This window comes from Ixodes scapularis, unplaced genomic scaffold, assembly GCF_016920785.2.
Source record: "Ixodes scapularis isolate PalLabHiFi unplaced genomic scaffold, ASM1692078v2 PGA_scaffold3__209_contigs__length_174095766, whole genome shotgun sequence".
NCBI classification, from domain to species: domain Eukaryota; kingdom Metazoa; phylum Arthropoda; class Arachnida; order Ixodida; family Ixodidae; genus Ixodes; species Ixodes scapularis.
Genome location: NW_024609868.1, coordinates 169,789,653 through 169,816,686, shown reverse-complemented (window position 1 = coordinate 169,816,686; position 27,034 = coordinate 169,789,653). Strand labels below are relative to the sequence as shown.

General features: G+C 47.2%; 2 protein-coding genes across 2 annotated transcripts in view; one reads left to right on the top strand and one right to left on the bottom strand.

Moving 5' to 3' along the window:
* The first annotated feature begins 6,538 nt into the window (after positions 1-6,538).
* LOC120843476 (peptidase M20 domain-containing protein 2-like) overlaps positions 6,539-27,034 on the top strand; it is a 198,070-nt gene continuing 177,574 nt past the window's right edge. The window contains exons 1-2 of the mRNA XM_040214866.1: positions 6,539-6,542; positions 6,725-6,945. Of these exons, the coding sequence (XP_040070800.1) occupies positions 6,539-6,542; positions 6,725-6,945 (225 nt within the window). The remainder of the gene's footprint in view (positions 6,543-6,724; positions 6,946-27,034) is intronic.
* LOC120843445 lies at positions 13,296-17,140 on the bottom strand. The gene is made up of 2 exons (XM_040214830.2): positions 14,991-17,140; positions 13,296-14,481 (listed from the first exon to the last, which is right to left on the bottom strand). The coding sequence occupies exons 1-2, from the start codon at positions 15,930-15,932 to the stop codon at positions 14,425-14,427; spliced, it is 999 nt and encodes a 332-aa protein (XP_040070764.1). The 5' UTR covers positions 15,933-17,140; the 3' UTR covers positions 13,296-14,424.

The window sequence follows — 27,034 nt, the reverse complement described above, 5'->3', positions numbered from 1 at the left end:
TGACGAAGCCTTGTTTGGGGTTCGACCTTCCACACCACTGAAGCCTTGCTTGTTGTTCCAACCGCCAAAGCCTAGCTCTGCGCAACTTCCGCCTTCCTTCTTTGTTTCTTTTTCTTCCCTTCTGAGCTTATGTTTTCAGCACTCGTGCATCTTACTCAAAACGGAAACCAACAAAGAACAAGAATCGTTGGAAATCTTTGACAACATGTAGGCCTATTTGTTGGTTCATTCTAATGTCAAATATCCATGATTGTCCACATTGGATATCATTTGCCTGTGGTGTGTTCTGCAGCCACAATCATTTGCCATGCCACCACTATGTATTGGCGTTCGGTGGAGAAGCCTGCTACGTGGCTTCAGAGCATGGAGTCATTAATTTCAACGCCATGGAATTTGTCAGTGATGTCTCATGAAAATGTACACCTCCGTTCCTACCCAAAAGCGTCCATATTGTGAGCTGTGCATAATAACGTAACAAAATGCAGGTATTTACCTGGTTGGTCCCCAAAAATGTTTTTTTATACAGCAGAGTATCCATAATTATTGAGACATGACTGTTTACCCACCCTGCCCGGGTCCTACTAGAGTGACAGAAAAAAAAAAAAAAAACACTTGACACCGATATGCTTCAAGACTGGATAATACGCCAAAAAAACACGGACGAAATGAAGGAAGATCTGGGTAGGACACGTCGTAACTTTCAACTGAATGGTTTACTTTGGTAAAAAAAATATATCTTCTGATAGGAAGTAAAACATGCTGTCAGAACACTGTAAACCTGATTCGCATGGTGTGATTTTACTTGCGATCTTGCAGTTCCGACGTCACTCGTGCAGTGAAATAAAGGCATAGGGGAAGCTGCAGTGCCTGACGTCACAGGTGTAAATTTGCAAGCGAAATCGCGCCATGTGAACTGGGCTCATGTGACGTCTGAACACACTCCCCCAGAAACGAGCGTCATTGGCTCTGCAGACCGTGAAATTCTTTGTCAGATATTTGTAATGAGGGTGTGCTCACATGAGTTGTTATTCTAGGATTTCAGCAAACAGGCATTGTGAATTTTCCTCTTTGTTTTTGTCTTGTAGAAGCCCATGGCACTAGTCTTTTTCTAAGTTGGACTTGCACTCACAATGGACACAGTGAATTGCTAGGTGACCTTCTGGATAAAATACCAAGGTAACAACTCTTGTCTGAGTGTACATTTAGTGTCGAGTGTTTTCTTTAGGTCTTTTTGACATGTCACGCTTTCATTTAATCATTTGATATCTATATTTCTATATAAATCTTGTATTTTCTTGTTTGTGAAATGGAATCAGACAGCGAATTGATGACGATACAAGATCATAGCCTAGGCTTCAGAGACCATATAAGTTCATCACATTCTTTTGTTTTTGTCGCTAATACAGATCAGTCAACACCATTGCGACATATGAAAATTTCAACTGACGCAGTGACGCTATCGCAATCGTGCTTCTCGCTGCATGTGCGCGCTTTTAGACATCGTTTCCGTAGATAAAAGCCGAACCGCATGTAAGCGCTTTAGCGAGCGACAAGTCAGCGACAAAAATTTCCTACTGTCGCCCGTCGCGGCGCTCGGCTTCTGGATTTCTGGAAAACGTCGCTCATAGTCTTGGTCGCTTGCTCCCGTCGCTTCCATGCGGTTTGCCTTCTCGTGCGACTGACCGAGCGACAGCGAAGCGGGTCGCCGTCGCTTGTCTTGTTGCTCGCCAAATCGCTTGCATGCAGTTTATACTTAATATTGAGGCGCCAATGGTTCAGTGCTGCATCGAAATTAAGTATAAACCGCACGCAAGCAACTTGGCGAGCGATGAGACAAGCGACGGCGACTCGCTTCGCTGTCGCTCGATCAGTTGCGTGACGAGGCAAACCGCATGGAAGCGACGGGAGCAAGCGACCAAGACAATGAGCGACGTTTCTAGAAATCCAAAAACCGAGCAATGCGACGGGCGACAGTGAGAAATCTTCGTCGTCGACTCTCATCGTTGTCGCTCGTCTCGCTGTTCGCGAGAGTGCTTACATGCGGTTCGACTTTTACTTACGGAAACAATGTCTAAAGCGCGCACATGCAGCGAGAAGCACGACTGCGGTAGCCTTACTGCCTCAGTTGAAATTTTTGTGTCGCAGTGGTGTTGACTGCCCTTGATTAGCGAAAAAAACAATAAAATGTGATAAACTTAATGGTCTCTGAAGCCTAGGCCATAATCTTGTATCGTCGATCGATTCGCTGTCCGATTCCATTCTATAAATACGAAAATACAAGGGCTATGTTCAAATATAGATATCAAATGATTAAATAAAGCCCGAAATATCGAAACGATCTAAAGAAAAGACACGATTTCAACGCGGACCGTAAAAGAACTCGAAAACAAAGCTCCGGTGGTGGCCGATGCAGCACACAACTCGGAGCAACTGCGAGAAACTGAAGGTCGGCTATGGCGGCAGGGTCACGTGACTTCAAGATGGCAGCGCCCATGAAATGTTGCCTGAAAGGGTCTATATGTATTTCTTTTTTTATATGAACCATTCAGTTGAAAGTTGTGCCGTGTCCTGTCCAGATCTTCCTTCGTTTTGTCAGTGTTTTTTTGGCATATTATTCAGTGATGAATAACCGATTGCCCAACTTGGCATCTTAAGCCCCAAGACCATGTAGCATGCATACAAAGATATCTTTTGGCAGGCTTGTTTTCACTTGTGCTTACTTCATGAGCCCCGAAAAATGGCAAGCCTGCCAAAGGTATCTTCGTGTGCATGCTGAATGTACTGAAGTCTGGTCGGGGTTTAGTAGGACTCCAGCATTATATGTCTGATTCCATTTTATATTGACATTTTAAAATACATTTTCACAAGAATATGGCTAGAATTCTTTGTATTTATTGATTCAATATACCTAAGTCAGACTGAATGTTTTTCTGATCTGATTTTTTGTTGTTGCGTTTTAATTACTGGGGAATTCGGTTTTTGTGGTTTTATAGCTTCAGGGCTGTCAGTGGAAGTTGGCACCACTTTATATTGAAATTTTATAGGTATGCCACATAAATATCAAAAAGCACTTCTATGCATCTTAAAAGAAAGCATAGAAAACATTGTCTTTATAGTGGAAGTGTGCTTACGGCTCGGTTTTGCTATCTAGAGAAACAAACAAATTTTACCTTGCGGCAATTCAAAATTTGCTTTCAGATGATCTGAGGAACCTTCCACAGTACTGCATGTTATCGGTGGTGTTCACACTGAGGCGCTCTATCTGGCTTTTACTTTGCATGTAGTGGCATTAGTATACTACATAGACGGAAACTGTGCTTGTCACTGTCGACTTCTGTAGTTCCTCCGTTATGTAGTCTCCTGCAATATGAAAGCCCCAATGGGAGCGCCTCGCCGAGGCAGTGGCTGGGAGAGGCGCTTTGTGCGCTCTGGGTGATTCCAATCTACCCAAGGGGAGGACTCACTCGGGGCTCAGCTGAAGTGCAACACACGCTTATTAGTTTTCGGTTTCACGGTGGAGAGCAGTTCATCAGCGTAATGTCACGGCTACTGAGTCAGAAACTACTGTCCGAGAGAGACTGGCCAGAGTCAAGGCAATGATTTTGACCGTTAAAGTGCAAGGTCCGTGCCATCCTTCTAATTAATGAATGCGCTCTTCACCAAACTTTTTTTTTTCAAAAATGAGACTCGGACGTAACTTTAACATTTGTTTATTTGGCAGTGCCTGTTCTATAATTTTATACCAGAAACAACTGATAACAAAAAACAGTGATTAGCATTGCTTGCTTTGAGCCTTCGTGACCATATCTCTGGGCGTGATGCCGATGAAGCGCACTCTTTGGCTAAACCAAAAGCTGTTCGCAAGTTCAGAACCAGCTAAGCCTTGAGTGAGAGTCCTTCCCTCGGGGCAGAACTGAATCACACGGAGCGCACATAGCTCTTCCCACCACTGCCATCTCAGCCACGTACTTTCAGTAGGTTTTTTTATATTGAAGGAGACTGAAAATACCCCCAAGACCATTTGGGTAGCCTTTCCGTTGTGTTTTAATTTAATTAGGAGCATGATTTATAATTCATGCAAAACATATTTACTAAACATGCATCACTGTTTATCCTGTTCCTTCTCCAGGTGCTGCTATCCAGCTCTACGTCACAGCCATGAAGTGGCCATGGGGTGAACCATCGACTCGGATCGGCAGAGCCACCTGCTAGCTGTGAAGCCCAGTTACCAGGCAGCACACACTCGACCAGCTGCCTGCCTTATCCAGCATCCAGCCTTTGTCGCTCTAGTGAGACTCAGGCATTATGTCCAAGTCTTACTAGCGCGACAAACAGAAATAAACGACACGGATGAGCCTCCAACCCATCAACATGCCCTTGATGATACCTCTGGCAGGCGTTCATTCGTTTGGTGCTCACGAAATAAGCACGAGTGATTGTAAGCCTGCCAAAGATACCCTCGCATGCATGATGCTTGTGTTTAAGCATAGGCTTTTTTATTCTACAAAGCCTGTCGAATCGCAAAAGACTAAAGCGCCGTTCACACATATGCAACCGAGTAAGACCGAGAGAGACCAGACCGGGTTTTAAGCTTCTTCCGACGTCTTACGACCAGCTCCGCTGCAGCGCATCCGGTCCTAAGACGTCGCAAGAGGCGTAAAAACCGGTCTGGTCCCTCTCGGTCTTAGTCGGCTGCATATGTGTGAATGGCAGTTCAGGTTTGAGGCTTGTCGCTGTCGTTTGTTTCTGTTCGTTGCTGTAGTGGGACTTGGGGCATAAGCCAGCACCATGTACTGAACATTAAATAAAAAACGACTCTATCGAACTTGATTCAATTTAGCAGCTTCATTTGCATGCCGACCACACAATAAATACAACAGCTCGCACAAAAATTACTGAGCAGCTTTATTATTCGTGAGGCACTAAATCCCAAACAAAGTAGCAACGAGTTTTTTCTGCACACAGCACCGAAAATTGGAGATGTTGCTGGGCTATATGCCACAAAAACGACCTTTGAATGACAACATAGGCTTCCTTGGGAGTAGTCTGTAAATTCCCCGTATAGCCAAGATTTAATGACCAGAGAACTCCCACCCTGGCCCACACTGCATTTACACCGTTTCGCCAAGCTTGACTGACCACTGAACTGCCAGCATGGCCCAGGCTGCATTTAGACCGTTCTGCCAAGTTTGGCTGACCATGGAAATGCCAGCCTGGCCCAGGCCGTAATTCCAGCAGTGAGCCAGTCCATGGCTATACAGGGAACTGCCGGTGGTGCCAGACTGGTATACCAGGATGGGGCTACCTAGCGCCATGGGGCAAAACAATCTAGGCCCAGTGAAACTTCCCCGGCTGCGCAGTCTGGCTCAAGCTTGAGCCGGTCATAATGTGCTGCTTGGGCACCTTAGTGACTGCAGCTGTAGGTCAGCGCTCTCGTGCCATGCGCTCTCGGGGAGCCCTCCGTATCCCGATCACATTTAACATTTGACCCGAAGATATCGAACGACGCGAGAAAGCCCCAAAAACCAACCACTGGGTTGAAACCCAGAGGTTTCAACTAGTTTGGACTACGTTGCGCCTGTCGCTTGAGATGGAACGGTAGCGGAGTTTTTAGAGCGCAGCTCTTAGGCGCCCGTTTCCGGCTTGAGCGGCGTCGGCGTCGCCGTCGGCGTAACCGCGAGATCACGTGACCCCCAAGGTCCTCCTAAGGTCACGTGACCCAGCTAGGTCACCCCAAGGTCACGTGACCCCTCCCCCAGGGTCACGTGACACCCAAGGTCACGTAAACCCCCCCCGAGGTCACGTGACCCTCTTCCCCGAGGTCACATGACCCTCCTCCCCAAGATCACGTGACCCCCATCCCCCCGAAGTCACGTGACCCCCCACCCGAAGTCACGTGACCCCCTGCCCCCGAGGTCAGGTGACCCACCGGAGCATATTCAAGAATGAGGGGAGGAGGAGGAGGGGTCTACCCTCCCCTTAGTACCCGTCCCTCCTCCTCCTCCTCAAGAGCTGCGCTCCAATTCGGCGTTACAGGGAGTTGTAAACGGCTTTCACGTTTTTATGTCGACTGTAAGGCTTGCGGAAGGCGCGTAAATGTTGCAATTTCTGTATAATACGTCACGATTCCTTCCTTCCACCTAAAGCACCGGGCTATTTCGAAAGTGCTGTTATGGCTGCTTGGCGAGACAATCGGAAATATAATATCAATATTTGTGATCCGGCTGGCCACATGAAGAAGATGCAAGCTTTATATGTTTTTCTCAAATGCAGAACCGCTTCAGTTTCGATTCAAGCGATGATAGCGCAGGTACATAACTACGCAAACGCCATGACGTTCCGCGTTTGGAACTCCTTGATTGGACTCATCGATATGGAGCATCGGCTGCGGAAGCACCTATGGTGAAATTAAAAATAATGCCGCCGTTGCTTCCAGAATATTTATACAAGTTATACAAATTTAGTATAATATAGAAATTTCTTCGATGTGGGGCATTGATTAGAAATATATTTTCCACCTTAAGTAATTTAACGAACCATGTGTACGGATTGGAGGTCAGTAATATTTAACTATGACGAATGCCACTGCACGCGGAACATCAGCTATACAATTATGACTCCAATCAAGCACGAACACCAATGAGAAGAATGTCTAGTTTGTAGTAAATTGGAGCCAGAGCTTTGTAATAGAAGAAACTGTAAGGCTTATTTTATTTTATTTTAGATTTTTATACAAAGAGCGACGACTACATCAAGCTCGTAAGCGATACGATAAACGAAAAGGCAGATGCACTCAACGAACTGGGCCAATATCTGTGGGACAACCCGGAGCTTGCCTTCAAGGAGAAGAAAGCCCACGACTTCATCACCAAATATTTGGAGCCCGAAGGTTTTTCTGTGGCGGGGAACTATCTCCTGGACACCGCATACCGGCCGAGTACGGAGGTAAGGGCGGCATGCTAGGTGCCTAAATATAAAAAAAAAATAATAATACAAAAAAAACAATCTTTGTCGTTTTTGGGCTACAGCTGTTTCTTATTTCAGAGAAGACCGCGACAAGCTCATGCCTTCTAACAAGGTTGTCTTCCCAACTCACCAGGAAAACGGTACTATTTTCATAGCACGCGGTTTGCCTAGAAAAAAATTATAGTTTAATAGAATTGATAGCTGGGCAGTCATAGTCAAATATCTTGTATAAGAAATGTCTTGGTCCGATCAAAGCATGTGATCGAAAAAGATTGTATAATAACTTAAAAGAACCGTGTTAGAATATTTAAAAAATATCAGTCTATAAGAAGTTAATACAAAAACTTCTTATATCTTCTTGTATGTTTGTATAACGTTCTTTTATGCTCTTAAATTATCTCCTTTGATCCTATGCGCTTACTGGATCGAGATATTTCTTATACAAGTAAGATATTTGACTAGGTGAGTTGATAAGTATTGATATTGATAGAGTGGGATTGGACACGGACGAAGATAAAAGCTGCACGACACTAAAAAGTTATAGTATTTTATGTCTATGATTAGCAAGCACATATGCGAAGGTATTGGCGCACACAAAAATCATTCTTGCTTCGCGTGAAGTTATAGGTTAGGAATTGCACTTTACAATATTCTTGGTAAAAAGAATACGCGTACTTCTATAATCTGTCACAGGCTCAGACTAGCAGCACGAACTTCTTCCACAATGCCCTAAATTCTCCGCTTTATCGGAATGAACATGAGAGAAGAGGCGAGTGGAAAGAAGAAGAGTGGAGAGGAGAAAACCACCATTCATCGCGAGCGAAAAGCAATGTTGGAGGTTTGTCTTGCTCAGAGCCGTGTATTGGGAGAGTTTGGCCAATAGGCGGAGCAAAGGCCGCCGCCAGCGCCGAATATTCCCCCCGCGCTTAGAGCGTAAACTAAATTTGTGACACAGCGTCGACCAATCAGGAGACCGCGACGTCACAATATTGCAAACGACATTCAAAGCGTGAAATAGAGGCGTTCAATCTCGGCCTCTCTGCTCCATCTCACAAATGTCGGCAGTGAAGACAAAGGTACAGGCGCATGAAGCTAGCTCAGCGAAATGCTTTTATTTGTACGAGAACTCGTGCATAGGAGCCACTTTCCAAAGCCACGCGCTCGTGCCCATGCCTTTCTCTGCACTGCTGATGTTTGCTTGATAGAACAGCGTCCTGTGACTGGCGGAAAGAAAACAGTGCAAAGGGTGGGGCGCGCGAGCGTCTGGAGACGCGGAGTCCCGCTCGGCTCGTGCGCTGGCTTTGTTAGAGCTTTCTTTCCCCGTATAAGCTGAGACGCTGTTTCTAGCAAGTTGGCCCTGGTTTGGAGCGCACGTTCGTTTATTCTACACTTGAATATTGGCGTGACGAAAACCTCGCACGCACAAAGTTATCAGTCACTGAGAGTTACACCTTTTAACTCTAGCGACGCTAAAACGGCTTGAATTAGTCGTGTCACAAATTTAGAGTTCACGACCACCGCTAGGGGCTGTTTCGCGGCATGTGATTGGCCCCGAGATGCTCGCCCATTCAAACCAATGTATGGCCAAACTCTCTCGATAAACGGCTCTGGTCTTGCTATGCTATACCGGCAACAGGGCAGAGTTGCTGATGTTTCGCGTACTAAAACATGTGCAACGATCGTATTTTCTCCCAGGCACATTCTCACCTGCAATTTTCTAATATGCAAAGTCACATAAATCATTTTTGTGGGCCTGGATGTACCGCAAGGGACACAATGACATTTGTTTATTTTATATACTTTTGGTATTAGGCAGTAATTATCATTTCGATTTTCGGCTCTAATTAATTCTAACAACGAGTTGTCCCGGGAATGCTATGAATAAAGTAACTTGAATATTATTGCCATGCCTGCGGAATCGTTAAATCGTGAAATTACATCTTTTTAGAGCGCAGCTCTTAGGGGCCCGTTCCCGGCTTGAGCGGCGTCGGCGTCGGCGTCGGCGTAACCAAGGTCATCCCAAGGTCACGTGACCCCCAAGGTCACGTGGCCCCCAAGGTCACGTGACACCCAAAGTCACGTGACCCCCCTGGTCACGTGACCCCCGAGGTCGCGTGACCCCCCCCCCCCCGAAGTCACGTGACACCCCCAGGTCACGTGACCACCCCCAGGGTCACGTGACCCCCGCCGAGGTCACGTGACCTCCCCGATGACGCCATCGATGACGTCACCGGCCTCCGCATCGTCATCGTCATAATCACTAATGACGTCATCAGTGACGTCACTGATGACGTCATCAGTGATGATGACGATGACGATGCGGATGCCGGTGACGTCACTGATGACGTCATCAGTGATGATGACGATGACGATGCGGCATCAGTGAGGATGACGATGACGATGCGGATGCCGGTGACATCACTGATGACGTCATCAGTGATGATGACGATGACGATGCGGATGCCGGTGACGTCATCAGTGACGTCACTGATGACGTCATCAGTGATGATGAGGATGACGATGCGGATGCCGGTGAGGTCATCAGTGACGTCGCTGATGACGTCATCAGTGATGATGACGATGACGATGCGGATGCCGGTGAGGTCATCAGTGACGTCACTGATGACGTCATCAGTGATGATGACGATGACGATGCGGATGCCGGTGACGTCATCAGTGACGATGACGTCAGCGGGGAGGTCACGTGACCTCGGCGGGGGTCACGTGACCTAGGGGTGTCACGTGACTTCGGGGGGCATCCGCATCGTTATCGTCATCATCACAGATGACGTCATCAGTGACGTCACTGATGACGTCACCGACATCCGCATCGTCATCGTCATCATCGCTGATGACGTCATCGGAGTCCGCATCGTCATCGTCACCGATGACGTCATCAGTGACGTCACTGATGACATCATCGGCATGGTCACGTGAATCCCCAAGGTCACGTGACCCCCCCAGGTCACTTCACCCCCCAGTACCCTTCCCTCCTCCTCCTCGAGAGCTGCGCTCCAATTCGGTGTTACAGGGAGTTGTAAACGGCTTTCACTTTTTCTTGGTATCTAAACGCAAGTTGGTGTTTTGTTGATAAAATAGAGCCGAATTATTTAATGCTAACATATTCTTTTTTTGTTTTTTTTAGAAACTTGTGTTTCTGCGAGTAGCAGGCGGACCTCTAATTTTTTCTGATGCCTGCAAAAATGCTGCAGATTCTTATAGTACCAATAAAAGTAAAACAAACGCTTATCAGGCATAATCAATATTACAATCGGGAAGGTATGAAATCCGGTTGGCATCTTTAAAAAAAAAGAGGAAGGGATGTTGATTTTAATCTATGTTTGAAAGAGGAAGTCAGATCATCTAACAGGGCCCACGGTTGTAAGGTCAACCAGAGCACAGATTCCCAATCGAGTTATTCTAAGAGCACTTACCAATGCTAGAAATTGCCAATATTCGCAAATATATCGGTGCCATATGAACTCTCTGACCTGATGTTTGTGCTGTATCTATCACGCTGTAAGTGCAAAAATTGGCACAGTGCAGCTCTTCTGATAAACGGGAAAAGGGTTAGGGATATAAGGCGCATCTTGCCGCCCTGTAGTGCATTTATATCAAGCCTAGTGTAGATATTATTATTTATGTTTACCCAGCCGTTATTAAATATGGTGCTGAAATATATAAATCCCAGGTAGACAGATCAAAAAAGAAAATACATCAGCATTAGTTTTATTTAAAATCCCTCTTTCGTTTATATTACTTGCTGTTTTTTTGTTCATTTTTCAAGCTTACATTACTTCAGTTTGAGAGTCATTCCTCCTGGGATGATAATGTAGAAAATTTCCGATCGTAGCAAAATCAAATTGTTGATCATCGCTTGAATATCTGATGGTCATCAAAATGTCTTGCTGAACGGCCGTCTTTACAACGCAGAAATGCCCAAGAATAACGAACAAGGATCAAGTCGTTCAGCTGAACAATAGGTATCTCTTTGGTGTGACGAGAGTTAAAGTTTTCTTTTTTGATATGTTAGTTCGGTACTTAAACACGTGTTCGTGGCTTTGCGTTATTATTTTAGCTCCAACTCCTAAGAAAGACCCAATGACTGCACGCTAAAAGCATAGGGGCTTCTCGTAGATTGCTTAATGTGGGTTGCATCCAAGAGCTTCATTATGTGAGCGGTTGTGGTGTGCGATTGCCGCCTCGAGGCAGCATTTCCATTCATCTTTTGAAGGCCGGGTACATCATTAAATGCTCTATGCCGTCTTTTATGGCCGTTTCTGCCATGCACTTTGCTGCCCTGCGATTTGGGGCTGAGCATTCCAAAGTGATCCGACACTGTTGGGCACAGTCTCGAAGACGTGTGCTTATGAAATCTGGACCATTATCCGGAATGGCGGTCTTCTCATTTTTCAATATATCCCGTTTCAGGAGACATATCACGCTATTGGCGCCTTTTTTTCCAGGGCGGGTGGCCATCGTTCTTGGGCACCGAACAATATATACTGTAAACGATTGAGTTCTGTGCACCTCTTTGTCCTTCCTTTACAGTTCACCAAATTAAAATTCCACAGTTGGGAGTGGTGTGCCGGAATACTTTGGGAGTATCATCTCCTTTGTTTTCCGATTGCACTGGACCTTATTACCCTGGCTTTGGTGACAACAATTTTATATAGATGCAGGCGTCTTCTTTAACGGGATGGCACCTAAATGTTTGCAGGTGCTTGTTCTAAGTGCGCAAAAAACCGTCATGTTACCCTTAGTCTGGGCTATCGTGATAGAGTTTCAGCAAGGACAGAACGCGCGGGTTGTGAAACGTTGTATTTGCTCTCGTCGCACTTGACTTGTTCAATTTGTTCCCATAACTTGATGAGGTTATCTTCGTCCGACGGAATGTCTACTGCTAACGGCGGCAATGCAACAGCATCAGTCATGTTGTTTCCAAAGCAATGGTTAAATTCAAATAAAAGCTGCTGTAGTTATTTGATCCTTCTTGCCAGCTTCCCTATTGGTTTTGTCAAACCACGGAGAAAAGTCAGTACTTCATGGTGGGTGTAAAGCTTGAACTTTTCCCCGTCGAGGTATGCTCGAAAAAAACGAATCTCCGTCAATGCAGAAAGTTCCTCCTTCTCGGTTTTTGTGTAGTTTATTTGTGCTTTCTGCAATATGAAAGAGGAGTGTCCGGTATCGCTACGCTATTGACTCGAAGAAGCAGTGGTGCCTCATTAATGTAGCGATGCCGCTGTTTTATAGTGCGTGACATTTGTGTTCAAATCGAAGGGTATTTGCAAACTGTGTTGTGTAAGAGACAGATCATAGGAAATACGGTAGATCAGACCTTGAATCGCCCTCTCGTACTTTTTAGATTATTCAAACGGCACTTTCTTGTTATGTTCTGTGAGACATTTTGTTAGCTCAAAGTTATCACTTCTAAAGACCCGGGAATGCCCGGCCAACCCAAGGAAGACGGGTAATGAGAGAACAAAGATTCAAAAACTCCCTACATTCCGAAGAGACTGAGGTTTGCACCCTCGTCTGACCATATTATAGATGGGTAGTTGAAATCACCCGACTGTAGTATCGGAGCATTCGGGAAACGAACAATGACTGCGTTGATCACATCGTGCAGATTCGTTATAAACGCGGTATTGCTAGAAGGAGGGCGATAACACACACCTAAAATATATTTTTTATTTTTGAACTGGAGACCAACCCACAGCAGCTCGAGTTCAGAAACAATATTGATATAAAACGATGGTACAGTGCTAATTACACTTGTCTATAACGCGCGAGCGTGCGGCTTTCTCCGAGGAGCGCTAGACTGGTGGCATTCGCTGAAACTAAGCTAGTCACGTGGCGCAACATGGAACGGCCCGCTCGAGGGGTGTCCTGCTCATTCTATCAGCTGGCGGCGAACGCGGAAGGCTGCTCGCACGCTTTTTACAAACATCATTGCTCTAACAATAAACAAACTAAAGCATGAAGGTGCATCAACGATGTCGTCATCAAAAAACAAAAATATGTCATAAAGCACGTTAATTTTATCGCTCATCAAGGTGATAGAGTGGGCAGGACACCCCTGGAGCGGGCCGTTTCATGTTGCGCCACGTGACTAGCTTAGTTTCCAAGAATGCTACCAGTCTAGAGCGCCGGAGAAACCGGGACGCTCGCGCGTTAAGGCCCGTTCACACTCTTGCGACCGAGTACGACCGAAAGAGACCAGAGCGGTTTTTGAGCCTCTTTCGATCTCTTAGTCCAGCTCCGCTGCATCGCATCCGGTCTTAAGAAGTCGCAAAAGGCTTAAAGACCGGTCTGGTCTTTCTCGGTCGTACTCGGTCGCAAGAGTGTGAACGGCGCTTTATAGAGAAGTGTAATTAGCACTGTAGATTTTCTGGTACCGCGACCAACACCGCGCCACCCTTTCTTTCTTCCCTGTCGTGACGATAGGAGTGAAAACGTCTCTGACAGTGCAAACTTCCACAGTTGCGTATCTTACTGGACAACCATGTCTCGCTTAACACAACAATATCCGCGTAAGAGGAGTCGACAACTGATGACAGATCGTCCCGTTTATTCATAATGCTTGTAATGTTGGTAAAAAGAACAGAAATATTATTATTATGCAAAGTATTGGTAGTAGCAGCCTCACCCCTTATAGAACGTTATGACGAAGCTGAAGCTCGATTAGGATTTACGACGTCACGTTCTGGCTGACGAGCCGAAGCACGGTTAATAATTCCAGCGTTACGTCTACGTAAATTCTCATCTGACCCGTGGGAGTTAAATTCTCTGACACAGTCTGTTTGAGGCACATAAATATAGCACTTATTTCCAATGAGCAGTTTGTCGAAGCGCAGCTTGAATGATAGATCCTGTAGTTTTGCGATTTCTAATAGCTTTCGCGGCACAAGGCGCACTGACGGTATGAAATCCTCACTCACGGAAAATGATGTTGTGGCAGAAGCTGTGCGCGGTTTTATATATGTACTAATTAAAGGAATTCCCAATTACACAAAAATTAACTATATTAGATCAACTCGATTACAGAAATACATTCATTGTTGAAGTCGGCGTCATCGCGATCTCGTCCGTTCGAGTTCCTTTGTTCGACTCAGGCGCGTCCGGCTCTCTCCTCCTCCCGTCCTGCCCTCACCCCAGCCCCCATCGCCGCGCTCGTGCTGCTGGAGATGTCGGCTCGGGTTTCCCCGGCGCGTGCTTCGGAGGACGACAGCCGGGGTGGAAATAGCGTTCTGGAATCCGCAACATCCTCCCCCCTCCCCCCAGCGATGAGCAGAATTCGTTCACAGGGATAGTTCAAGGAGGAAGAGGAGCTGGACGGGGCGCCGAAGTGTAACCCTACCAAGCAGGCGCACCAAACACGAACGCACGTGGTTGTCCCGACCCCGCTGAACTTGTTCTATCCGCCCCATCCTCCACATGAGCCTTGGCGTTTTGTTTTCATGGACGAGGACGAGATCCCCGTCCCGCAGGTCGTTCGTGCGTGTCTCTGTTGCCGGGTGTGCTGAGCGGAGCTGGAGGAGGTACTCCTTTTGCCACCTCCCCCAGAACGGGTCCAGTAGTCTTTGTCGGTGCCGCCACCGTCTGGTGACATCCCCCCTTGTCGAAACTGGCACGTTCTCCACGCTGGTCGATGGGAGCGCCGTCAGCCGCCCCCCCGACAAAAAGTGCGCAGGCGTCAACGCCTCCTGCTCGTGTGGAGCGTCGTGAACGGGAGCCAGGGGTCGAGAATTTACGACGGCTTCAACTTCTTGTAGTATGGTCGTCATTTCTTCGAATCCAAACTTGTTCTTTCCGAGTATCACTCGTAGGCTCCGCTTCACTGTCTGTACCATCCTCTCCCAAAAACCGCCCCACCACGCTGCTCTTTCGGCAATAAACCTCCACTTGATACGATTTTGTGAGCAGTGGTCGAGGAAGTGTGGGTTCCTTAGCACGTCCCACATGCCGCACAAGTCCTTTGCTGCCTTTTTAAAGGTGAGGGCGTTGTCCGTGTACACGACGCTCGGTAGTCCCCGACGTGCAGTGAACCGCTGAAAGGCCATAATGAAGGCCTCAGTCGTCAGGTTGGACACGAGTTCCAAGTGCACGGCTCGTGTGACGGCGCAGGTAAACAGAGCGATGTAGGCCTTTTGGTCCGACGGTGAAGCCTTCACCAGGAGTGGTCCAGCAAAGTCAATTCCCACCACCTCGAAGGGGGAGGCCCGGTTGACGCGCTCTTCCGGCAGCGGAGCGGTCGGTGCGGAGGCTGGCCTCAGTCTTGCTCGCCGGCAGGCGTTGCAACGGTTTATTACTTTCCTGGCGAGCTGACGCACACGTGGTACCCAGTAGCGTTCACGTACTTCGTTTAAGGTATCTTGGACGCCACCGTGCATCGTCCTTCGGTGCGCGTCATTCACAATAAGTTCAGTGAGGGGGTGAGATGGCGGTAATAACAGGGGATGTCTGACTGTCACATCGGTCTGTGTATTCTGAAGCCTTCCACCGACCCTCACTCGTCCATCCGCATCCACAAAGGGCTTCAGTAACGCGGTTACGCTGTTTGTGCTTCGGGTTCCACCCGCGGTGCCCATTTCCGCTCTGTATGCTTCTTGAGCCTTCACAATCCAGTAATTCTCGGCTTGCTCGAGCTCCTCTGCAGTAAGTGGACCCCCAGCCCGTTCTAGCTCGTTTCGGCTATTCTTGATGAAGCGAAACATCCAGGCGGTAACCCTGAGGGGTCTCATTATGCGACTGTAACTGCTCAGATTTAGGAGCTCCGGCCCCTTCCCCTCCGCAGTGTGCAGCACGTGGTGTTCTTTCTTTCGTTCCTTTTGCACCTCTGGGATGCTGTCGTAGAATACCTGACCCTTAGGCCAGTTGCAAGGTTCTGTTGAAAGCCACTCAGGCCCTTGCCACCACTGTTCGCTTTCGATCAATGTCTCGGCGCTAATTCCCCTCGTCAGCATGTCCGCTGGGTTCTGACTTCCAGGACAGTGGTTCCAGCTTGCGGGGTCGCTTGCGGACTGAATTTCATTCACCCTGTTTCCTAGAAAACGGCTTCCACTTTAAACTTGTCCTCTAATCCAGTGTAGTGCAATAGTTGAATCCGTCCAATAGAACGTCTTCATCTGGAGGTTCATTGTGTCGTTCAGATAGCGGGCAAGACGTGTCCCAATGACCGTTCCCATTAGTTCTAGACGAGGGAGTGTCAGTCGCTTGAGCGGCGTCACTCGTGACTTCGCGAGCACGAGGCATGTAGACGTGTCTCCGTCTTCGCCCTCCACTCGAAGGTAGGCGCACGACCCGTAGGCGAGTAGGCTTGCGTCGCAAAACACGTGAAGTTGAACCGACCTGACGCCTTCTGCTGGGCACCGCATGGTGCAGCGGCCGACGGCCAGAGCCTTCAAGAGTGGCAATTCCGGTGCACCACCGCTGCCACAGCTCGGAAAGGTCGTCAGGCAGCTCCGCATCCCAGCTGATTTCACGTTCCCACAGCTGCTGAAATATGATCTTGACCCGAATCATGTACGGAGCTATAAGGCCCAGGGGGTGGAAAACTCGAGCCGATGCCTGTAGCACAAAACGCTTGGTGTTTGCTGCAGTGCTGACGCAATGCAATACTCCTTCCATGGGAATCAGCAATTTGTTTTGGTTGTGCTGCCACACGAGTCCGAGAACCTTCCATGGTTCTTGGGATGCTTGTGGTTCCTCGGTCTCATCAAATCCACACTGTAGTTCCGCAGCATTGGACGTCCACTTGCGGAGTCGCATTCCGGCTTCAGCCATGATTGCGTTGGCCTCATCGTGAATCTGTCTGGCTTCACCAACGTCGGAGGCTCCGATAAGCAGGTCGTCCACGCAGAACGCATTCCGCAAACGATCAGCTGTCTCCCTGTGTTGGTCCTTCACGTTATCCAGGTGGTGCATTAGAGTTGCGGTCAATAGAAAGGGGCTTGAGGTGGTCCCGAACGGCACTCTGGTCATTCTCCATTCTTCGATGTTTGCTGCTGCTCCTGATGTTGGCTTCGTTTCGAACCACAATAATCGGAGAGCATCTCTGTCCTCTGTGCGAACGCCTATCTGCAGGAACGCCTTCTGAATGTCAGCTGTGATGGCGACCTGAAATAGCCTGAATCGAACCAAGATTCCCACCAGGTCGGCGTTAAGCTTGGGGCCCTTTTCCAGATGTTCATTCAGTGGGCTGCATCCCGGCCTATGTGATGACGCATCGAACACGATCCGGAGTGTCGTGGTGCTGGAGCAGCTGCGTACTTCTGCCTGGTGCGGCATGAAGTAAACTCGTTCAGTGTCAGCTTGAGGTGCCCGCTCGGGCACCTTTTCCGCATGCCCTGCCGTCATGTAGTTCCTGATGGATCGGTCGTACTCATCAAGAAGCTGCTCGTTGCGGGATAGTCGTTTGAGGAGCCCCTCCAGTCGTTTGTGAGCCATGACTCGATTGTCTTGGAGGTCTTGTCCAGTTTCTTTCCACGGCAATGCAACTTCATAACGTCCGTCTACCTTCGTGATTGTGCGTTCAAACTGGCTTTTTACAGCCTCCAGTTCCTCGCTGTTGGTTTTCGGCTCGTCCGTAATTCCGAGGCTATCAAGCTCTCAAAATCGACGGAGTGTCGCCTCATTTTCGTCGTGCGCCCGAGTGCTGATCTTCAGAACGCAAACCATCGTGTTTGTACTACCCGACAGGGTGCTGTGCAAGGAAATCGGACCCTGGAAGGTCCAACCGAAAATTGTGTCGCTTGCAACCATGCTCTCATTCTCTCTGAACCGACGAACCTCGCCTCGGGTGACCTTCCAAAGCTGGTCCGATCCAAGAAGAAAACTTATTCCACGTCGGGGCTCCGTACCTTGGGTCGGTGTCATGTCCGCGATGAGTCCTCCGTCAGCCTCGATGCTTCTCACGAAGTCGTGGTCCACCGGCACTGGCAGGATGTCGTTGCAAATGAAAGGTACTTCGATAGCCTCGAGGACACACTCTTTTCCGTCATGCTGACTACGAAGGCGCACCTCAACCAGCCTGCGTCGTTGGGCGCGTGTCGACGTTTCCCCGAAGGTGTTCAACTGAAGGTCCGTAGTACCGATCACTCGGAGATTCAGCTTTCTTGAGACGTCCGTGTGTATGAAAGTCCGCTGGCTTCCTCCGTCGATGACGCCCCGAAAGTGGCTGATTGCACGATTTCCTACGGCGGAAGCTCGGAAAGTCTGCAGAAGCACACCCGAGCCCATCGTAACGTTGGAGTTAACGACGCTTGTGGTGTTGAGATTGGTGTTAACTCTTGTCGGTGGGGTCCAGTTGGGGTCACACATTGAGCTTGTATGCCTTCCTTCACATGACGCACACTTCACCTTCCGTCGGCAGTCTTTGGCGCGGTGTCCTCTGGTTGTGCATCGAAGCACCTCATGTCTTCTGCCAACCTCCTTTTCTTCTGTTCAAGTACGAGGTCGCCAGAGCAGGACTCAGTTTGATGTTTTGCAGATGGGCAGAAAAAGCAGCCGACTGCGTTTGTGTTCAGTACAGCTGCGGTTGGCCACGTCGTGTGTCCCCGCCGTTCGATGTAGCCCTCACGCGCTGGGGTCTGCCTCGGGTGGCGAGTCTCTGCGGCAATTCCGGCTCTCTCCCTGCTCTCTACCTCTACACGAAGAAACCCAAGAATCTTGGCGAGCTCACCTTCGGCATCTTCGGATTGCAGCGGCGAGGGACAGATCCGTGCAGAGGAGAGCGAGTCGATCGAGCGGCCGGCGTCTTGTCCTGTTGCATTCGGCGACGTTGGATCTCTCTCCGACGTCCCGGACGCCCTGTAGGCGTTGTTGCCCGACTGCCACCTGTGGTAGTCCAGCACAATATCCTTCGGTAGGGCCCTGAGAAGAATGTCCGAGATCATTGTGCAGTAAGTCGACGATCCCACGCCGAGACCTCTTAGCCCTCGGATGTTGGTCTGCACATGGTCGTAGATTCTCCTCAGTCCCCTTGTGTCATTCGCGGACGCCACCGGCGGCAGAGATCGGAGCTTCGCCAGGTGGTCTTGTTCAATTCTTCGCCTGTCGCCGAACCGCTGCGTCAGGATGTGGATGGCATCGTCGTAGCAGGCCTCCGTGGCCTGTAGTCCTGCGATTGCGGCAGCAGCTGGTCCGGTGACGAGTGTGCGAAGGTAGTGGAACTTTTCCGATCGTGTGATGCTGTCGTTGTTGTGAACAGCACCACTGAATTGTTCCCAAAAACTCTGCCAACCGCTGCCAATCTCCGTTGAATGTCAGGAGTCGCAACTTCGGGAGCTTCACTCCGCTTGTCCTCTTGGGAGGAGGTACTGAAGCTGTCGCCGATCTGGTCTCGTTCAAGGGCACCGGCGTTGGCAGTTCCTTTTGTCGTACCGCTGCAATCTTGCAGCCCAGCAGCGCTAGAACTCTGGTAGTATCGTCGTCGTATTCGGATACAGTCGCGTATTCCGCGACGAGCTACTCTAGTGGCACTTGGTCCTCGATCTCCGCATTAAGAGACCGAAGCGACTGGTTGCATGCGCTGATTCATTCTCGCCAGGCAGTCACCGTGGCCAGATCCGCTGTCTCCAGTCCCGCCGACGCCTCGCTGATGAGCCTTGTGGTTTGCTCCCGTTTGACTCCACGTTTTTCTTTAAGCCGCTCCATCGTTTGTCGTTCACGAACGCGCACCCAGCTCTTTCACAGCGTTCCAGTGAGGCGGTCACAAAGATCAAATCCGCTCACCTCGTTTGATGTTCATTCCCGGGTTTCGGCACCATAGTTTCTGTGGCAGAAGCTGTGCGCGGTTCTATATATATACTAATTAAAGGAATTCCCAATTAAACAAAAATTAACTATAAGATCAACTCGATTACAGAAATACAGTCATTGTTGAAGTCGGCGTCATCGCGATTTCGTCCGTTCGAGTTCCTTTGTTCGACTCAGGCGCGTCCGGCTCTCTCCTTCTCCCGTCTTGCCCTCACCCCAGCCCCCATCGCCGCGCTCGTGCTGCTGGAGATGTCGGCTCGGGTTTCCCCGGCGCGTGCTTCGGAGGACGACAGCCGGGGTGGAAATAGACCCTTTTCAAAAGTCAGAGTCCTCTTGTGGCAGTCCGAAAAGCTCCAATATTGCCGCTCTAATGGCGGTGATAGGAGATCATGCGCGGCTAAATCAAGCACCCTCGATTTCGTGCATCGAAGGTGACGTGAAACGACCAGCATCTTTTCCTTTTTCTGCTGTATGCTTTCGAAGCCGTTCGATTTTTCTGGTGTGGAGAAACAGTGTAGTTCCGCCATTAGAGCGTCGGGTCTGGCTCTGCACAAGGTGGGTAGACTGACTTTCGGAAAGGGTCTATAGCGTTCTGGAATCCGCAACAGATGTTCCTTTGAACTTTCAGGCCTTAGAAAGTGCGGTCCCTTTATCTTTGTATGAAAACATGTTTACAATTCTTGGGCGACATTTCTGCTGAGAATGCATACCGAGACGATGCGCCCTTTCGATACGCGACGATGCAAGTACAACTCCTAACCTTCTCGAGACACTCGTCTACAACAGTCTTTTCCGACTGCGCCAATGTTTCCTGATCCTTATCGGGGAAGCCAAAAAAAACAAAAGAAGATTTGATCTCCGCGCTCTGCTCTCCGCGTCATCGAAGCGTGCCCTGAGCTCCGATATCTCGACAGCAGCCGCGGCTATCTGTGGGGAAGGACCCACGTCCCTGTTAACGCTGACTGATTTCACAGTAGAAATATCCCTCTCTAACTGATCGACGGGTGCACTGCGATTACTCAGCGATTTCTCGATGGAATATTGCTTAGCCTTTAAGTCTTTTATTCACTGGAGGATGTTGGTTTGCCTGGTCTGAAGCGTTACAACTATTTCGTAAAATTTGTTGAGTAACTCCTTTTGCGCTTTGGCCATGGGTCCAGGGTTGGTTTCATTATCCCTACCAAGTAGTAGAAGCAGCCCAAGTCCCTCACTTTCGACATCTGCAGCAACAACGCTAAACACCTCTAAAAATTGAAGATACACGTAAAGCATGTCCTGGGGCCTGGCAGCAGAACCAAACACACACAAAAAAAAACGCATCTCCACGTGGTGAATGATGTTGGTTGGGGCGAAGCTCTGGTGGTGCTTGTCTGCGTAGACGGTGAGGCGCAGCGTGCTGAGCCTTTCGTTCGTTTTCATCCATGTCAGAAAGAGAATGTGTGGTATGGAACGTTGTTATATACGCATTTGAGCATTTGACAGCAGCATGGCATGAATGAAAACGAACGAAAAGCTGGGCATGCAGCGGCTCAGCGTCTACGCAGACAAGCACCACCCGAGCTTCGCCCCAATCAACATCATTCACCACGTGGAGATGCGGTTGTTGTTTTTTTTTGTTGTTTTTTTGCCCTACACGAGCACGGGAGCACGTGTTCACGTGCTCGTGAGCACGTGAACGCGTGAGCTCACGAGCAGGAGCACGTGCACCCGACGGCGGACGGACATACGGACATGGCTAGCCCCTAAGGAGCTTCGCCCCTAAAAGTTGCTCGTGAATTCGAAGTATTTGAATTTACTAACCTTGACCAAAACGACAAAAAACTTAGGACCTGATCCGGCAGTTGCTGTCAGGCGCACTGGCGAAGTTGAAGGATGCTGCCGCTTCTCTACCCTGTGGCGCTGAGGTCGAAGTGGCTCCTGATTGTAACTGGTGGGGTCCGAACGAAAACTGCACCATGGGGGTCACATGCTGACCAGTACACGGGGAGTGGCCAAGCGATAGCGGAAACTTGTTCACAGCTGTAACTGCCGATGTCGCCGACGAAACGTTGCCTCCGATGACGGTGTTGACGTTTTCCGATAGCGATGGACAGGACGGCACTCGGAACGTTAACAGCAGCTGCAACGAAACGACAAAATTAATTCAAATGGCTAAAACTGAATGTAAGCACCTATTTTTATTAGTTTGGCTTGAAATGGCTATACATGGGTATCAGCAATTATTTTTAGCAATTTACGCAGTTGGAGCATGTAAAGATTTGAATGACTTCGACTGGATATTTTTGCCTATAGCACCTATCCTTGACAAGGTTTGCTTGCATTGGCTATTATTGGCTATAGGGACCTGTTCCTCTTCTGGTTGGCTTGAATTGGCTGCAAAGGGCTATAAGTGACTAGTATTTATAATTAGCAGCTATTTCTTTGTCTACAAACTGAACTGGCTTCATGTGGCTAGTTTTGACTATTACAATCTATTTTTTTGCCAGACTGGGTTCAAATGGCTATGAATGGCTATTTGAGAATATTTATTGAATGGCTATGAATGGCTATTAATGAATATTCAGAATTATACTTGCTATTTTCATTGCTAGCCCATTGAATCCAATCTGGTCAAAAATGAATGATAATCGCCAACAACAGCTACTGAAAGCCAGTCCGGTTAGTAACAGTAAATTGCCCTTAACTATTAAGAGTAGCCACTAATAGCCAGTTGTAGCTATTTGAAGCCAATTTAAGGAATAATAAATGATTGTAGTCAGTAATAGCCATTTGTAGCTATTTCAAGCCAATTTAGTAAAGAATTAATGCGTATAGTCAATAACAGCCAATTTTAGCCAGTTTCGTCCATAAACGGTGAAATAGCAAAGAATTGTCAATTATACTCGCTAATAGCCATTGCAAGCCATTTGAAGCGAATCTGAACGGAAATCGATGCTAATAGCCAGCAATAGCCACTGAAAGCCATTCCACTTAGTAAACCTAAAACCAGCTTATAAATATAAACACTGAAGTAGCACAGAATTGTCAATTATACTCGCTAATAGCCATTGCAAGCCATTTGAGGCGACATCTGACCAGAAATAGATGCTAATAGCTAACAATAGTCACTAAAAGCCATTCCAGTTAGTAAACATTAAACCGGCTTATAAATATCAACACTAGTCGCTACTAGCCACTCAATTTTAAGTAGGAATGCCACGAACCACCCGAGGTTTGATTTCGAAGGGTTTTGATATTTTCGAACCGTACTTATGTTCGAATTCGAAAGGTTCGATATTTTCGACCGTACGGAGATTCGCATTCGAAAAATTCGGAAGTTTCAAAAATCGTGGAGTTCAAAATCGAAAAGTTCGAAGCTTTCACGGTTTCTAAAAGTTCGGGTTTGATTATTTCGAATATATTTTCACTTGAGGTTCGAGAAATTGGAAGATTTCGAACTCTCCTTATTCGAAATTGAAGAGATTCGAAAGTTTACATTTCTTTTGATCTGAAATTCGAAAAAGTCGAACGTTTCGAATTCTCATAGACATAAAGTTCGATAAATTCAAAGATTTCGATTTATTTCTACATAAAGGTCGAAACGTTCGAAGGTTTCGATTCTCTTTTAGCGCTAAATTCGAAAAAAAAATCAGGTTTCGAATTTCTTTTAAGTCTAAGTGAGCAAAGTTCGAAGTCTGGTTTTCATGTTCCGCCACAGTTTCAGTTTCAAATAAAGGCCCGTTCACACTCTTGCGACCCAGTAAAGCCGAGAGAGACTAGACCGGTTTTTAAGCCTCTTGCAATCTCTTAGGACCAGCTCCGCTGCAGCGCATCCAATCCTAAGAAGTCGCCAAAGGCTTAAAAACCGGTCTGGTCTCTCTCGGTCTTACTCGTTCCCAACAGTGTGACTGGCGCTTAGTTTCCACGCCTCAGTGGTTTTCACGAAATCAGATTTAGAAATGTTCGGGTGTGATCATTAGACTGCCTCGAAGTTGGTCAGGGAATTAAATGGGACGACGAGTGTCTTGGATATGCGGGATTATTTGCCAGTGCACTGCGTGATGCACGTACGTGCATCACGCAGTAGTGATCACACGAACACACTGTTTAACGATACACATTGAGTTCGAAACGGCCAGGGGCAAGCAGAGGGTTGAGGCTCACAAAATCCTTGAAACGATCTGGCAAACTGCCTCCCTGCCCCCTGCACGCTGGTAGTAATCCGCTTGAACGCCGCCCGAGTGACGCTGGCATTTAGTAAGTTTAGTTTGTACATGATGCAAAATCCTGATACAGTAAATGAAATTCGAGAGAAAAAGTGTAAGAATGCAGAAAAAAGGGGACAGGACAACGTCTCAAACTCAGCTCACGACGTCTCCAACTCAACTCAGCTGACAACTCAGCTCAGGACAGCGTCTCAAACTCAACTCAGCTGAGTTTGAGACGTTGTCCTGTCCCCTTTTCTCTTTCTTCTTACACTATTTCTTTCGAATTTCATTCCCACTCTCGGGATTTGGCATCTTGAGCAACATACACCAGCTCGCCTGCACCTTGACAATTTTGTAATTACTTTAGAGGTTTATTTTCCGAAACGTAAGAAACGCCGAGCAAAAACCACAGAAGCTGACACAACTTGAGGTCGAGGAGCGTTCTACCTTACCAGTAGCGTCGGAAGAGGAAAACCTTGGAGGGGAGAGGTGGGGGCGCTCTAATCTCTCCCCCCCCCCCCGCCCCCTCCCCCCCAGATATTTCGGACTGTTAGAGAAAACAATACGGGAAAAGAGGGCATGGTCGAGCTCATTTTAATCTTAAATTATTTATGCATATGTATAGCTACTGTCGCTCTTCAATGCATAAAAGATCGCGTAGATGGTCATTGTTAGAAACTCGTTGTCAGAAGGCGCTAATCGTCACATGCTTGGTGGTTCGGAAGTTTAAAGCTACGTCTTTTCGACCTAAATAACTCTGCCATTGGTAAAAAATGATAAATAAATAAACATAACAATAGATGCAAAAAATAAAAAAGCTGGAGAAAAAACTACTATCAAGAATCCACCGTAAGTGTTGTATTCTTGCATATTCACAGGCCCAGAACTACGAAACAAGTTTCTTCTACCAAAATGTGTACAGGCTAAAAGAAACATGTCCCAAAAACGTGAAATAAAAACAATAATATATATATATATATATATTATGACGTGCCGAGTTTGAACAATATTAGAAATCTTTTTCCCTAGGTTAATTTATTTCTCAACGTGAAAAAAACAATATATACATTAATTTGTATTCTGCAGATGGTAATGATATGCACTGTCTGTGGTGTTAATTTAAACGAGATACCTCAAACAATTTCGACGAAACAAATTACCAAGTTTAGGACATAATTGCCCATAGATACATGTTTGGATATTTTTCGAAACTCGTCTTGAAGAATGATACTCATATCTTAAAACTACACTTACCTAGGATATACATAAATCATTCTTAGAAAGTTTAACATCCCTGCCATAAATATCTTCGGCTATTCGCGACTCCAACTAGCTATAGGTGGCGCCACTCATTTTCCAAGATGGCGGGTTTAGTGAGGGTCAGAGATGCCTGCCGCTGTTGAGCCTGTCTAGTGTGCTGGCTTCACTGAGCGACATAAATTATTTCTGGTAATACGAGGAAGCTAATGTTTTATGAGCGCAGGTCACCTCTTTAACTTGAAAACAAGAACGGTGTTTAGCGTATTAATTACGGAAGGATGCGGGTTTTCATTTTGGAGCGAAACCGAAACTTACCTCTATTTTGGATTTAATTTCTCGACAGATGTCTTAATTTCGGATTCTTTCGTGACTCAAGATGTGTCTCACATCGTAATTATTTACTTAGAAAAGGTGTTCGCGGAAACTTTATTTTGTGACATACTGTTCGATCCAGGCTGAAATTCGCCGTTGTTGAAAATCAGTGCTGATATATGTGCGTTCTTGCTGCCTTTTTCTCGCTCAGATAATTGTCATGGGAAATAATGACAATTATCCCAGCACAAGAATGAGAGAATAATTCAAATTTTTACAATATGCCCACGAAACGCATAAAGTAATAAACGTTGCTCTCACTGCAACAACCCAGACGAAATCCAGCTGAAGTGTGAGTGTGTGTTCTTATAGCACCGCGTGACACGTAGGACTTCATATTACATCCAGCGTTTAACTGTTTGTCTATCTTGATAACTATGTAAGAGTTTTTCATATGCTAAAAAGAAAACAGAATTATGCCTTTCTGGAAAGACTATTATGGTTAAATAGATTATTCTCGTGATCTTGGCGTTAATTAGAGGCATACATGCCGCAATTTGTATTATAATAATAATATTAAAATTCGAATATTTGAATAAGTAATTATTCTAGCTCTAATATAATTTGTTGCTTATGATCTAATTTTAAACGGGCGAAGAAATATGACAATGAAAACTCTGCTAATTATCATCACTGGTTCTAAGTGCTGCATTTTAATTACCAATAAAATAAAAATAGTCTAAAATCAATGAAAACATTCTAGCTAATGTGAGAAATCCATGTAAAATTGCATTAATTGTGGGTAAAGTATATTGTGCTATCAAAGTCGCGACTTTTCACAATCGGCGAAACGTCCAAAGTGGCCGCTAATATACTTCCAGACCAACTGCCCAAAAGTAAAAAAAAAAGAGTTTTTTTTTTTTAATTACTAGTTTTTTCATAACATTTATTTACTTTTGTATTTGCTCGCCGTCGTTTTGCCAATCTCAGCCTTTCCAGTTCGAAGGAACGCCTACCTGCTTGCGCGTCCGCTCAGTGCAGCACGTTTCGTTGGCGTTGGAAGCCGGTGAAACAGTAGTGAGTTTTAATATGGCGTATACGAGTGAACTCAAGCCCTGTGTGTTTGCGTTAGCTTTGCGCGTTCCACACTGCGCGTGAGCGGAGCCCGAAATTGCGGTCTTGGATGGCGCATGGCGATGAGGCGCACGCACGTTGTGGGGCACGCAACTCTAACGCAAATGCACACCGCTTGCGTTTGCTTCTATGCGCAATACTAAAACTCTCCAGTAAGACACAATCCCATACCGGCTGCAGCACTACGTTGGGACAGTGAGGAGTGTTGTTTGCATTCGGAAACGACGTTTCGCGAGCCATGATCGCGAGCAGTTCCGCCATGCCCGCTGAGCAGGAGAATCGGGGGACCCTCACTAGAGCGCTTCCCGTTTCGGCCGCGGGAGGGCGAGCGTCGAGCTGGAGACGCGAATAGCGCGCTTCAAATATGGCACAAACTAGAATTGTCAAAAACCCGTCGTCCTTCCTCGCTCCTTCGG

What these genes read in the sequence shown, in the direction of transcription:
- LOC120843445 (XM_040214830.2), bottom strand. Translation starts at nt 15,932, where the DNA reads ATGCTGACGAGGGGAATTAGCGCCGAGACATTGATCGAAAGCGAACAG. An exon ending in CTGCACGTCGGGGACTACCG is followed by an intron (nt 14,482 to 14,990) that starts AGCGTCGTGTAC and finishes CTCAGCACACCC; the next exon opens with GGCAACAGAGACACGCACGA.